This window comes from Chenopodium quinoa, unplaced genomic scaffold (genome assembly GCF_001683475.1).
Source record: "Chenopodium quinoa cultivar QQ74 unplaced genomic scaffold, ASM168347v1, whole genome shotgun sequence".
Lineage (NCBI taxonomy): Eukaryota > Viridiplantae > Streptophyta > Magnoliopsida > Caryophyllales > Amaranthaceae > Chenopodium > Chenopodium quinoa.
In genome coordinates, this window is record NW_018743050.1 from 2,398,615 (window position 1) to 2,413,884 (window position 15,270).

A 15,270-nucleotide genomic window follows, 5' to 3' on the forward strand; every position below is an offset into this window, starting at 1 on the left:
CTGTGTAGGCAATTTTTTTTTAAAAAAAAAAGAAAGAAAAGGGAACATAGGGTCCACAATCTTGCTCTAGACTTATTTATTTGCACGTTTCTTCATCTCCCTCCTCCATAGATGAAAACTTTTTATTTTGAAACACCATTGACAAAACCTTTAAAGTGTTTTAAGCTTTCAATTAAACATGAAATTATAAACAAATAATAACCCAATTGTCACTCAAGATTGCGTCCTAGATCTTACTAAAATCGGGTTCATCGTCATCGACGAACCAGAAGGCGAACCAGATTGCGTCAGATCCGCGTTTCGGTACGGACGTTCCGGTACGGGGAACGCTATACCGTCCCGCGTTCCGGGTAACATTTTTCTAAATAAAACATTCTTTTTAAAATAATAGTTAATAGGTCCTTTTCTAGATCATCGGGTCACCTTTAAAAATCAATGGGCCCTAATCTAATTTAATCCATAATTTTCTCATAAGCCATCGGAATTGGGCCTATAATATATCATTGGATAGCTCTTTTCGAGCCCTATCGAACTACACTATTATTGGACCTTTATTATGGACCAAACCAAATTGGACTGGCTATTTTTCATAAAATAAGAGTAAACAAATAAATATTTTTAGAAAATAGAAAGAGAAATATTTTAATAAAAACATTCTCATCATTAGACTTTCCACACTTTCACCTCGTTCGATAATCAAATGACGTGAAAGGTATTTATCATCGGGTTTGGTTTTGGGGAGACCCATTTGGGTGTCTACACATATAAAACCTAATATTCTTATGAAGTCGAACCATGGGATGCAAGCTAAGTTTTTTTTTTAATTAAATGTATCCAATAGAGCAGAGTTTTCCCTCTATATATGTTAAGATCATTTCAAGGTATAGGTTTTACCACCTTAATGCATGCTATAATTAGAAAAGTCTCTCGGCTATGGGAGAGAGACTGCCATTAATGTAACACCCTAATAATTCTCTCTCTAAATATATGAGTTTCCTGAACAAAATCCAAGAGAATTACTGGCGTGTTACCGCCACGTGTTCAAATGTTAAGGCTATATAAGAAATTAGCAGCGAAAAAACTAATTCAGTTATAAATAAGTTTCAAAACCAACAAATAAAACCAAATTAAGTATTACAAGTTGAAACCATTAAGGCCCTTATTCAAAACCCAACAAAATTAGTAAATGAATAAAACAAGAGTTTAAAGAAATTCAAACTTATGAAAAGAAATAAACTGCGAACAATAAACAACTCTCCACTTAAAATCCCACCACCTTAATGCAAGTCCAAACTATGTAAAACCTGTGATGAATCTGCTCCCTAATATTACAAGTGTAAAGATTGGATCATCACAGGGTCATTAAAAGGCAAAGGCCATGCCAAAGAAAGACACACAAAAGCATGCAATCAGCAAAGCTGAGTACATACAAGTTACGAAAAATAATAAGAAATTCCTAGCATGCTACTAACAATCAATCATCAAATACAATTTAATTATAAACTCAAACACATGTCAATTGTTTACATTACTAAGACTCCATTAAATAATAATAGGTAAATCATTCCATTTTATTCATTGGATTAAGCAATAGACAAGGTTGTCCATCCCATGCTCTATTTGGAACATCAATATCACTACTAGAAATGGGCCAATTTCCGACCGAATTATGCCGACGGACATGATATTCCGTCGCAAATCCTATAATCAACGACGGATTTAAGTTTGACGCTAATTTTGGTCGGAAAACATAGTTAACGACGGAAATTTCCTCGCAAAGTTTCCGACTGAATTTAATTCGGTTGGAAAATATAGTTTTCGACGGAATATTCCGTCGTAAATTTCCGTCGGAAAATTAATTAGACAAAAGTCAAGGGTTTTGATGTTGGGTCCATTTTCTACGAATTCAAAAGAAAGAGAGAGGAAGAAACAGAGAGGAACGAAAGAAAGAAGAAAGAAAGATCCGCCGCCGTCCTTCCGTTCGCCGCAGCCGGAGATCCGTCTTCCGTTGGTCGACCCGCCCTTCCGTTGGTCGGCCGCCGGTAAGTGTAGGTTTTGTTTTGTTTTTTTTTAAAAAAAAAATATAAACACGCCTCCACTCCACTACAATTAACCACCGTCTGCAACAGCCACCACCCTGCGCCGGTCAGAGGTCCCGCGTCGCCCAACCACCGCCGGCGCCTTTACAAGCAGCCACCACCGCCGGTCAGTGTAGGTTGTGTTTTGTTTTTTTTTTTTACTTTTATTTTTAAATTTTAGTCTGAAAATCCTTCGAACAACCACCACCGCCGGCGCCTTTACAAGCAGCCACCACCGCCGGTTCCTCCTCCATTATTGTCCTCGCTCCAACCACCACCATCTTCACCACCCGCCGTTCTACAACCGGTAATTGTACATTTATTATATATATATATTTTTTATTTTAAAAAAAATAATTGTACCTTTATTATAAAAATTGACATATTAATTTTTACTATTTGTAGGATTTGAACATTTACTTGCTTTGAATCTCAATAAATAGTGCAGATCTTGAGGTTAGTGACATGACATTTTTAAAATTCTTAGTTTAGTTTATTTTGTTATAATTTTAAGTTACTTTAGTTTGATTTATTTTATTATAATAATGGTTGATATGTTAGTTTAATTTGGCTTATCATAATAATGTAAGACATGACATGTGAAATTATAATAATGTAGGGGCTTATCATAATAATGTATGACATGATATGTTAGTTTAGGTTGATATTTTATTATAATAATGTACGGGATTATATGTTAGTTTATATTGGTTTTGTTTAGTATAATGATGTATGTTAGCTTAGTTTAATTTGTGATAATTTTATAATGTATATTAGTTTTGTTTTATGTAATGTAATGTTCACTAGTTTTGTTTAGTTAATGTAATGATTAATAATTTTTTGTATCAATTTAATTATGAATATAAATTGTTTACATATGATTATTTATATTAATTAAATGATGATTATGATATATTTGGTTTACTTATAATTATTAATTTAATTTAATTAATTGTGTTCTTTACTTTATAATGGTTGTGTTACTTGCTTGAAATATTTTAAAATGAGCGTGTTATAATAATGGATGTGTTATAATGAATGTGTTATAACAATGGATGTGTTTTGGGATTTATATACTTTTGAATGAATCATTTGCATAATCATTTGCCTAGATACCCGTTCAAGTCATACTCATTAGGAGTATGACTTGAATAGTCCCCGGTTGGGACTGTCCTTAGACCTTTATTCTCACTTAGGTGGTGAATGTATGCCTTGTTATTGATTTTAGGGATTATCCTGCTTTGTCATTTCTCTACAATGTTCTCTGGGTACATATGACGGGTTATCTAATACCCTTGATCGTGTACTTGGAGAACTTAAGGGAAATGCTGCCGGATTTTCCATAGAATTGAAAACCTGGCATACATTCGCTAGTGAGATTAAATGTCCAAGGATGGGTTAGGTTGGAGTGATAAGGACCTTTGGACATCATTTACAATCTTATTTGCATATTCATAACATTTTTATGGATAATGAATATTCAATACGCATTGTGACTAATGTAATTATACATATTCGTGAGTTGTGTAGAAGTTGTAATCATGAAACGAACAGAACATAGCTGGATGTATGAAAGGAAGGTTGGACATTTTATTAATCCGGATTTTGTGAAAGGGGTAGATGAATTCCTTAAATACGTGGAAGATCATCCCGAGAGCAGCAACCCGAATGAAGTTAGGTGTCCATGTTTTAAATGTAAGAACAAGCGGCTATGGTATGCGGAAACGGTTAAAATTCATTTGTACCGCAAGGGTTTTGTGCCTAATTACTATGAGTGGATGTGTCATGGGGAAGGGTTTCCGGGAGTTCCTGAAGGGCCGTCAAATGAATACCGTGAAATGGTTTTCGATGCTTTTGGTCATAATGAAGATCAAGGGCATTCTGAAGAGGCAGAGGAGGAGCCTAATGCACAAGCTAAGCATTTCTTAGATTTGTTAAAAGCTTCCGAACAACCATTATACAAAGGGAGTTCGTTGTCTGTCTTAGAGATGGCTGCCCGAATTACTAGTCTTAAGTGCGAGTATAATTTGCCCCATAGATGTGTTGATGGGTTTGCTTCTTTGGTCAATGAGGCTATTCTTAACAACAACCATATGGCCGATACATTCTATGAGGTGAAGAAGATTGTAAAGGGGTTGGAGTTGCCTCATGAAAAGATTCATGCATGCCCGAAAGGATGTATGCTATTTTGGAAGGATGATGTTCAACTATCTTCTTGTCGGGTGTGTGGTAGCGACCGATACAAGAAGACTTCCAAAGGTAGCTTAGTGCCTTTGAATGTTTTAATTTACTTTCCGATCACACCGAGATTGCAAAGGCTCTATGCAACCAAGAACATTTCGGAGGAAATGACATGGCATTCGAAAAATCCTCGAGTTCAAGACACAATGGCGCACCCTAGTGATAGTGAAGCTTGGAAACACCTTGACAATTGCTTCCCAGAATTTTCCAATGAGCCTCGTAATGTTCGACTTGGCTTGTGTACAGATGGTTTTGCTCCTCATGGTAAGTTTGGGGGACAATATTCTTGTTGGCCTGTCATATTGACCCCTTATAACTTGCCTCCCTCAATGTGTATGAAAAGACAACTCATGTTTCTTTCATTGCTTGTTCCTGGTCCTAAGAACCCTAAGGGCAATTTGGATGTGTATATGCAACCGCTGGTAGAAGAGTTGAAGCATTTATGGGAAGTTGGCGCAAATACTTATGACATTTCAAGGAAACAAAATTTTAATCTTCGAGCAGCCATCCTGTGGACCATTAGTGACTTCCCAGCTTACGGTATGTTGTCTGGTTGGACCACAGCGGGTAAGAAGGCTTGTCCTTATTGTATGGATAAAAGCAAAGCATTTTGGCTTGAACATGGTGGCAAAGTTTCTTGGTTTGATTGCCATCGCCAATTCCTTCCAACAGAACACCCTTTTCGAAAAAGCAAAACTGCATTTTATAAAAACAAAGTAGAAAAAGGTTCATCGCCACACATCATGTCAGGTGAGGAATTGTGGGAATGTGTGAGACACCTTCCAAAGGCAACTGATGGAGCGGAGGCATTGAAACACCTAAAAAAAGCAAAAAAGGGGTGGTTCAAGCAAAGCTCGTTGTGGGAACTTCCTTATTGGAAGCATTTGCTCATCCGTCACAACTTGGATGTCATGCACATTGAAAAGAACTTCTTTGATCAGCTAATCCACACCATAATGGATGTGAAAAAGCATACATGTGACACGCCATCGGCTCGAAATGACATTGCCAAATATTGTAAACGGCCACAACTTCATATGGATGAAGATGATAGAGGAAAAGAGTTTATGCCAAAAGCCCCATTCGCTCTTGACAAGGCTCAAAGAAAAGTGTTGTGTGAATGGGTTAAACAGTTGCGTTTTCCAGATGGATATGCCTCCAATTTGAGAAGATGCGTAGATTTACAAGCCTGTAAGCTTCATGGAATGAAAAGCCACGACTGTCACGTGTTCATGGAGAGGTTGTTGCCCACTGCTTTGAGGGAATTGCTCCCTACCCATATTTGGAATGCGGTTACAGAGATCAGTCAATTAATAAAAGAAAAACCCCATGCTCCTTTCGGAAACATCAATAAAAACATTCAACGACCACGGGCGCGACTCCGTGACCGTAGCTTGTATGAGATCTCATCTAACTTCTAGTTTTGAAAAGTATTTGAAATATGAGACTCGTAGATCAGACGACCTCGAGAAAAGTGCACGGCTAATACCCCGTGTACCCAACCCCTGATTGTCATTACTCCAGATGTGCACCAATCTAGAGTTTTATTGCTCATCCATCTTGCACTTTACGTGATTTACAAGTTTAGACTTGGTGATGACTCATATGCAAAACAATACAATCAATCCAATATCAATTCAATCAAACAAACCAAACCAAACTTAATTCAATTCTTGATTTATTAGTGACAAGCAATGTTTATTATTGATTCCTTTAACTACCTCGGTGTATAAACACCTTGAGTTCATAGGGCACCCCAAAACCTTAATCTCGCATTATAAGGCTTGAATTCTTCCTTTACTCATTTTATTTCAATAATCATGAACAAAATAAATAAATCATTCCGCCAAATCACATACCTTTGCCTCTAAGCGCATCTTGCAAAATTAATACATAAATAATATTTGCAAAGTAAAATAGTGCACAACATACGGAAATCACATTGTATAACGAAACACTTATGCCCAGTCTTCTCTATACATGATACTAATAAGTTCTCGACACATCCTTATACATGCTTCTAAATGCAAGGTTTCGTAACTCGTACGTACCTTGAATAAACGAATTGGTATGCCACTTTACTAACTAGAAATCATCTTCAATAAAGTCCTCTCCTAAACCAAACAATAAGATCTCAATCAATACCTAACATGTCTGTTTTATAAAGTATTTTACCCCCGTCCCTTGGTCATAATTAGTAGTGCTTTTGGCTCTTTAGAGCCACTTTTATTACTAATTGGTGTTTTCTAGTGTTTTCGTAGTTTTGGTTGACTTTTGTGGGGATTTGCACTTTTTGGAGCATTTTCCCGAGATATTATGGAGTGACTACGAACATTGGAGGAGCACAACCATTTTTTATAGCCCAAGGCCGGTTAGAGTCATCGAACCGGTGATTAAGGGCTTAGCATTTGAGATTCCGAGGCATTTGGACCGAGTAATCAAGACCCGAAGAGGAAATCTGGATTGGGCCGAAGAATCGAAGCCCAATCAATAAGTCCAAACGTGCCCAAGTGCCCGGGCCCGGCCAAGAGAGCTCCTGACCGGGCGGGGAAGAGAAGTTCGCGCCCGCCCGGACGCGAGAGAAGCTCTTACTGAAGAAAAGGCGGGCTTGATCGGGCGCAAGATTTTTAGAGCTAATTCTGGCGATTTATTTTAGTTTTAATTAGGAGTATTTGTTTTAGATATAAATACGATTTTAATGCTTTCAATTAGGACCTCTTCTCTCAGACTTTTTCTCTCTACTTATCTTTAGATTAGTTTTCTCTCTCTATAACTTTGTTCTTAATTCAACTCCTTAATTCTTATTTCTTTGGTAACGATTTCTTCTACTTTAATCTCAGTTATTTACTTTATTTCTTCCATCGTGTCTCCTTTAATTGCTTTGTTTAGTTTATATTTAATTATGTGTGAGTAGTTTAATTCTAGGGTTTTGGGCAATCCATAATTAATATGAAGGGATAATTTGTTATTGATGATTATTGATGTTGCATGATAATTTCTTATTGAATAGTTTTAACGCTTTACAACCAGATTATGAATCGAGCAGATGTGATTTGCTTGTAAAAGTATAGCAATATTGAATTGATGAATCAAGCAGATGTTAATTTGATATTAAAGGCTATTTTCAATAGGAACTTAGATCTAGTAAATTGCGAGAGCCTGTTAGATCTATGTTGATTAATAAATTGCGAGAGCCTGTTAATCATGTTATATGTGCAATGTTAATTATCGGTTGTTATGTTTTATCCCGAATTATTAATTATTGATGAACCTGTGACCCTAGGCCTTTTATTATTGATTTCTTCCTACTCTTAATCTTCGTAGTTAGTTCCCTTTTATTAATAACAATTTGGTTACTTGATAATCTAGATTATAATAATTAATTAGGAATAGAAAGACGCAGTTTCCCTGTGGATTCGACCCTACTTCCCTATCTATTATTAGTTAGTGGTTTTAGGAATTACTTTTGATTAGGTGATAAGACTTTAGCCTGTCAAAATTTGGCGTCGTTGAGGGGAAACAATTTTTTTTTTTTTTTTTTTTTTATTTCTGATTGTTTTCAGTAGTTTAGGTTATTTCTTCTTGTCTCAGAGAACGTTAGTTCTTTGAGGCAAGTCTCATATTTGCTTTCTAGTTCTTTGTTTATGCCCAGGTGTTCCAGATCATGCCATATCACATTCGATCCTGAGATCGAACGATCTTTACATAGACAAAAGAATCTTTACAGGCAAATCCTGGCGGGTTCTGGTGATAACAATAATCGCCTAGACCCTCCAACTGATTCTAGCGATTCAGAGGTATCTTCAGATCCAGAATCAGAGATGGCGATACCTAAGAAGCTCAGTGATTATTCGCAGCCAAAGCTTATAGATTTTCCACATCTTACTCCCACTCCGGCTCTTGATGGGGTATAATTTGAGATTAAACCCCAATTTATGACGATGATAGAAAGGAAGCAATTCAGTGGATCTAAGGGTGAAGACCCAAATCTTCATATTGCAGACTACTGTCAATATTGTAATACCATCAGGCAAACTAGGGTCACACAGGACCAAATCAGGTAGATTCTCTTTCCTTTCTCTTTATGTGGAAAAGCCAAATTATGGTATAATGGATTAAACAACTACACTTGGTATAACAGACTGGGAGACTCTTGTTTTAAATTTTTATAATAAATATTACCCTGAAGAGAGAACAGCTGTACTAAGGAGTGCCATTCAGAACTTTGCCCAAGTTCCAGATGAAACTCTATATGAGGCTTGGGAGAGGTTCAAGGATATACAGAAAGAATGCCCCCACCATAATCTGGCACAATGGCAGTTAATCCAAGCCTTTTATAGTGGATTGGAAATTCATCTAGAACAATATTGGATTCTGCAGCTAGTGGGAGGTTTATGAACCTTAATGTTGATGATGCAGGTCAAGTTATTGAAGATATGGCAATTCATAATTCCCAATATGGGAATCCCAGAGGCTTTGCTAACAAGGGGAAACATAGTGTCAACTGATAGGCTAAAGTCGAATCACCTAATCAAAGTAATTCCTAAAACCACTAACTAATAATAGATAGGGAAGTAGGGTTGAATCCACAGGGAAACAAGTCTTTTTTATTCCTAATTAACTAATATAATCTAGATTATGAAGTAACCAAAATATTATAATCAAAAGGAACTAAACTACGAAGATTAAAAATAAGGAGAAAACAATGAATTGAAAGGCCTAAGGCATAGGTTCACCAATAAATAATATTCCAGGGTAAAGCATAATAATCAATTATCAATGCATAAATTAATCAGATTATAAATGGCTTTCGCTACGTTTACAATCACACAACTAATTTACCTGTACTAAATCCCATCTCTCGAATCTCGACTTAACTATTTATAAATTAACCTGCCTATTGAAGCTAAACCTAAACATCAATTCTCATCTTTTTAATCTCGAATCAATATTGTCAAACTCATGCATAAAAGATCTGCGCGAATCTAGTCACAGAGCATTAAATCAATCAATAGGAAATTAATCTAACATTGACAATTAACAACAATAAATTACCCCTTCATATTATTTATGGATCCCCATAAACCCTAGAAACTCAGACATAATTAAATCTAAACAAATCAAAGTAATAAAACAAGACATGATCAAAGGAATAAAATAACTAAGATTAAGAGAAGAGAAATCGTTACCAAAGAAATCTGGAATTAAGAATAGAGTTAAGAACAAAGTATATGAGAGAGAAACTAATCTAAAAGCTAAGTAGAGAGAGAAAGTCTAAGAAATAATTAAGAAAAAGTAAAAAAAGATACTAAACTCGCTTAACGGAAAAGTATTTAAACTACGCGAGAATCCTAAACTAAAACAAACTTAAATGTCGATAATTAACCCCTAATAATAACACGCGCCCGATTGGGCGAGGCACCGCCTGATCGGGCGTGCCTTTTCTCTATCAGGTATAATTCTTGAGCCCGGCCGGGCGCGCCTCCGGGCGCCAGCCTCTTTAGCCAGGCGGCACTCTTGGGCCACTATTTGGACTTCGATTGGGCTCCAATTCTTCGGGCCAATCTGGATTTCCTCTTCGGGTCTTGAATACTTGGTCCAAATGCCCCGGTATCACATATACCGAGCCCTTAATCACCGGTTCGATAGCTCTAACCGGCCCTGGGCTATAAAACTGGTTGCGCTTCTCCAATGCCTGTAGTTGCTCCATAATATCTCGGAAAAATGCTCTAAAAGTGCAAATCCCTACAAAAGTCAACCAAATCTACGAAAATACTAGAAAACACCAATTAGTAATAACAGTGGCTCTAAAGAGCCAAGAACACTACTAATTATGACCAAGGGATTGGGGTAAAATACTATATAAAATAGACATATCATCGACTCTGTATCCTTCTTACAAGCTCAATTAACCTCTATTTGCCAAAAATTAGATAATCTTAGTGATGTAAATATAGCTAATGTTTATGCAATTAATAATAATGCTAATGAGGCTTTTTGTGAAAATTGTGGAATTGTAGGTCATTGGGAGCAAGATTGCAGGAGTTCCATGGAGCAAGTCAATGCCTTTCTAGCTTGTAGGCAGAACGACCCTACGTACTCCAACACCTACAATCCTGGGTTCCGGAACCATCCATATCTTTCCTACCGAAGCACCAATGTTCAAAATCCGCCACCTCCACAACAATCACAGGCGTCACAACAAACACAACAAAAATATTACCACCCCAATGCTGACCAGAACAACCCTCCTCATCTTCTGTCCCTGCTTTGGCAGAAATTAGAGCGATGCTGGCTAGTATGCAGAAGCACATGGAGAGTAGAGATGCCCAAATTGATTCGATCATAGCACATAATAAAATTGTAGATAATCAAATTGCGCAGATTTCTACTACTCTACAAGCCAGTCAACAGGGAGCTTTGCCAGCACAGCCAACTAGGCCTACAGATCAAGCTTTTGCAATTACTCTAAGGAGTGGTTCACACTATGAAGGGCCCACTATGCCCCGAAATGATGAACCTGTTTTTAATAAATAATGATATCTTGATTCCATTAAACCTAACAATGTAGCTAATAGCCCTGCAGGGCTAAAGAGTAGTACTAATATTTCTGATAATACATTACGACTCTAGGGGAGGTAGCAGCTCCAGATAAGAGCAGTATTGCTCCAAAGCCAGTTATCAAACTTCCATTCCCCAATCGTCACTTAAAAACAAATTTGGATAAGCAGTTTGGTAAGTTTCTGGAGATGGTTAAAGATTTGCAGGTAACAGTTCCCTTCACTGAATTAATTACACAAATTCCTGCATATGCAAAATTCATGAACAACCCCTCCTTTTCCGGTGAAGCTCGGACACCTTACCCCTTTCCCCTTCCCACGAACAACCCATACTCCCCAAATTCCCCCACCCGACGCACTGCCCTCCTCCCATTTCTCCTCCCCTATCCACCGCATAAACGCCCCTTCCTTCCCGGAATGACCCCGCCCCCTATTCTCCAGCCCCCAAAACTTCAGATCCAATTCAAAATGTAGGGAATATTACAAGCATTATCCCTAGCTTGAATCCCACTGTGATCATACACTTATGCATGGTGGCGTCCAAAGGGAAAGACGATAGAGCAAAAGAGTCGCCAACAAGTTTTAGGTACTTGTAAACCGTTCACGGGGTGAAGGTTACACCCCTTAACGATCCAGGAGATCGTCAACTCCAATAGGTCTGGAACCATGACTGGTAGTTTGGGGATGAAAGTACAAATCCAACCTTAAAGAGATTGAACCTGCCCTAATAATAGGCCTCTACTTTATTCTGATCGTATTCATGTGCGCTTTCTGACTAACATGCAACCAATAGGATTAACCCTAAACCTGTTTAATCTATTTTGGTTGAATATTAATGCAAAAATAAAACTATTATTGGAGATCACTTGAATTATAATCAAATTAACCCTAAACAAGATTATTAATTATCTTATTAAGCGTGATTACAAGTACAAATTCCCTTTAAACATGCATAAAAGGTGTGATCAAGCAATAACTATAATAATCATCAAGCAACATAATAATAATCAAAAATTAATAATAATAACCATAATCATAATCATAATCATTCATGTTAAATCATAATAATAGCAAGATCCTAGGCATGATACTAACAAGATTAATAACAAACCCTAGCATGTCACTAAGCATGTAAAAATCAAAGCTTTAACCCTAACATGATACTAACATGAATATTAGGAAAGAAAATAGGAAGCATCGTAGGAATCATAATAAACATATTTGATATTATAACCTTTTCCCTAAACATAATACTAGGAATCATTGTTAACATCAAGCATCCTAACATGATACTAGGAATCATAATAACAACCTAGACATGATTTCTATATCATAATATCTATGCAAACAATTAAAGCACTTACTTGGATGCCTCGTATCTCTTTCTAATAACAAAATACTCGAGTTAGTAACTTCAAGGAAAATAATAAATCAAATAATTAAATTAAATAATTGAAATAGAGATTTGGGACCAAACCCTCAGAAATTTACGTCTTGGGCGAAGGCAACTTCGAATTTGGCTAGGTGTTTCTACATCTTGTATGAGGAATTATATTTGTAAAAGGGTTGGTTTAGAAAGAGAGAGAGAGAAAATAAGCTTTAGCTTAGAGAGAGAAGAGAATTAGAAAACTAGAGAGTTTATGGAAATTGATTATTGTTGAAAATTGATGATTAAAAACAGAATTTTAAGAGGCTATTTATAGAGAAAATCAGTCGAATGGATAAAAAAACGAATAAGAGTTACAACGAGAATAAAACACGATTAGCACCAGACGCTGGTCATTAGCGCCAGGCGCCAAGCCTTAGCGCCAGGCGCTAATGCTTGTCGTCAGGCGCTAATAATCAGTTTCACGCGTTTTTGTTTTTATCATATCTTTTGATCCGGAAGTCCAAATAAGGCATATAATATGTCGTTGGAAAGCTGTTAAAGTCTAATTTCCAACCTAATTAAAATCAGAATAAAATCTTTTGTAGATAAAAAGATATGGCTGAAATAGTGAAAGGGTGTCAGTTTTGGATAGAGTTTTGTATCTCATTCATATCTTTTTCGTCATAGCTCGGATTTAATATTATAATATATCATTGGAAAGATAATTTCAAGATCTATCCAACCATATAAAATTTGGATAAAGATTATGAGGAACGAAAATAAAATCTAAATATATTCCACTTCGTACAAAACAAGGATTATAAAAAGGAGTAGTTTTATTCAATTTCAAACTCTTTAAAACATAATTATCAATCCTAACTCCATTAGGAATTAAAAGAACCTTCTAGAGTATTCTATAAGACTATAATCAATCCTAATAACTTTAGGAATGATAATTAATAATAGGCCCCTCCTCTAGATCATTGGGCCGCAGGTAAAACCCGGTTTGGGCCCAGTTTAGTATTTTTGCCATAACTTCCTCATTATTCATCGGAATTGAGCTTATAATATATCGTTGGAAAGGTATTTTCAAGCCCCATCCAACTACACCATTATTGGACCCATATCATGGACCAAACTAAACCAGAATGCACGTTTTTCAATAAAAGGGTAAGAAAAGAAATATTTTCAAAAACAGAAAGAAGAGATATATATTTTAATAAAAACATCCTCATCACTAGACTTTTCACACTTTCGCTTTGTTCGATAATCAAATGACATGAAAGGTATTCATCACTGGGTTTGGTTTTGGGGAGACACATTTGGATGTCTACACAAAACTACCCAGAAATCCCGACGAGAAACGTACCTTAAACAACCCCAAAACCATCGGGGGGTGGTGAAATAAGCCAACGGGGTGAGCTTCTCCAGCGGGGGAAGGGGAAATAAGCCAGCGGGTCTAGGCAGTGGTCGGAGTTGGGGGTTAGCCCAGGCTGGGGGCGGTGGGTTGCTGCGTAACGAGAAGCGTACCTTAAACAACCCCAAAACCACTGGGGGGTGGTGAAATAAGCCAACGGGGTGAGCTTCGCCAGCGGGGGAAGGGGAAATAAGCCAGCGGGCGCCGTCCATGGAGTCAGCTAGGCAGTGGTCGGAGTTGGGGGTTAGCCCAGGCTGAGGGCGGTGGGTTGTTGCATTGGTGGTGTTTATTTTTTTTAATAATATTTTTTAAGTTAATTAATTAAACAATTATCAATAATATAAATTAAACTTATTTTTGACCAATCATTTAATGACACATGTACATTAAACATTTTTTAAAAAATTATCTATTGAACAGGTTACTGGTCACTTGGGACCATTGAATGCAAATTCATACTAAAGTTCAGATTATTAAAAAATAATCAAAAGTTGGGATTATTTTGGGCGAATCGAGCAAAGTTGGGATTATTCCTGTCAATTTTTCCTTTATATATTTTTATATATTTTATTCTTATAATAGAAAAGCCATCTACATTTATCATTTATATTGGGTTGGAGTAGTATATTATATCTTTTCAAAAATCTTATCATACAAAAAAGTCAGATATTAAGTTGTAATGTTGTATAATTTATAACATATTGTAGTTCCATACTATGTTGTATAGTATATAACATATATTGTAGCTTCCATATTAAACATTTTGTTTAAGTTGTGTTATTTTAATATAAATAAGTTAGATATATGATATATGAAATAGTTATATAACCATAGAAAGAAGATTTTATATTTATAAAAAAACCATGATAAAGATATATTGAAATAGGCAATGACAAATGATATACTTAAATATTAAAAAACTTAAAAAAGCAAACAATTATATTATATAGAATTTATATCTAATACAATTGTGAGATAAATAATGAATTTAAACTCTCAAATTTCATTCGTTAATTTTGCTTAGGTGGCAAGTGATTTTTTTAATTCTAAAATAAATAGAAAACTTTGTAATTGGTCGAAATAATACCTTTGCTTATGTGGCGCGCTGAATGCTCCAAAAAAATGTCTATTTTATTTATATATGTTAGATTGATCCAATATTTTTAATTCATAATTATTCATAAACAAAAGCTAATGAGATCACATTTCCTCTAAAATTTTACAAATTTCAACCTCGCATAAAAAGATTTCCTAAAACTTATCCTCTTCCCGTAACTTACCAATTTCATTTAATAATCAATTTTGAAATTCGAAACTATATTGATAAACTTAAAAAATTATCTTCCCATAAGAGTTTCAAGTTTGAATTTTCCATCGAATACAACACTACATCCATACATTGTCTTTCACATAAAACATCTTCTTGATCATACATTCATTTTGAAGGTCATCTAATTTACTTCTAATAAAAAACCTTAAGAAAAATAATGACATATAATGTCATTTACTTTTGAAATGATACATGTACCTATTAAATCAATTATTCAATAATATATTTAAATTTTGGATATTTAAAAGTGGAGTTGGTGGATCTATTTGGTTATT

The 15,270-nt window shown here is 35.8% G+C and overlaps 1 protein-coding gene across 1 annotated transcript; it reads left to right on the forward strand.

Annotated features, from left to right (window-relative positions):
- The first annotated feature begins 3,619 nt into the window (after positions 1 to 3,619).
- Positions 3,620 to 8,703, forward strand: LOC110730788. Its single transcript, XM_021910610.1, has 5 exons — positions 3,620 to 5,559; positions 7,972 to 8,162; positions 8,350 to 8,379; positions 8,461 to 8,587; positions 8,700 to 8,703. Exons 1-5 carry the CDS (start codon positions 3,620 to 3,622, stop codon positions 8,701 to 8,703), a joined length of 2,292 nt encoding a protein of 763 aa, XP_021766302.1.
- The last annotated feature ends 6,567 nt before the right edge of the window (positions 8,704 to 15,270 follow it).

Coding starts and splice junctions, on each gene's coding strand:
- LOC110730788 (XM_021910610.1), top strand. CDS start 3,620: ATGAAACGAACAGAACATAGCTGGATGTATGAAAGGAAGGTTGGACAT. Junction 5,560..7,971: donor TGTCACGTGTTCATGGAGAG/GTTGTTGCCCAC, acceptor GTTTATGCCCAG/GTGTTCCAGATCATGCCATA. Junction 8,163..8,349: donor GGCGATACCTAAGAAGCTCA/GTGATTATTCGC, acceptor TAATACCATCAG/GCAAACTAGGGTCACACAGG.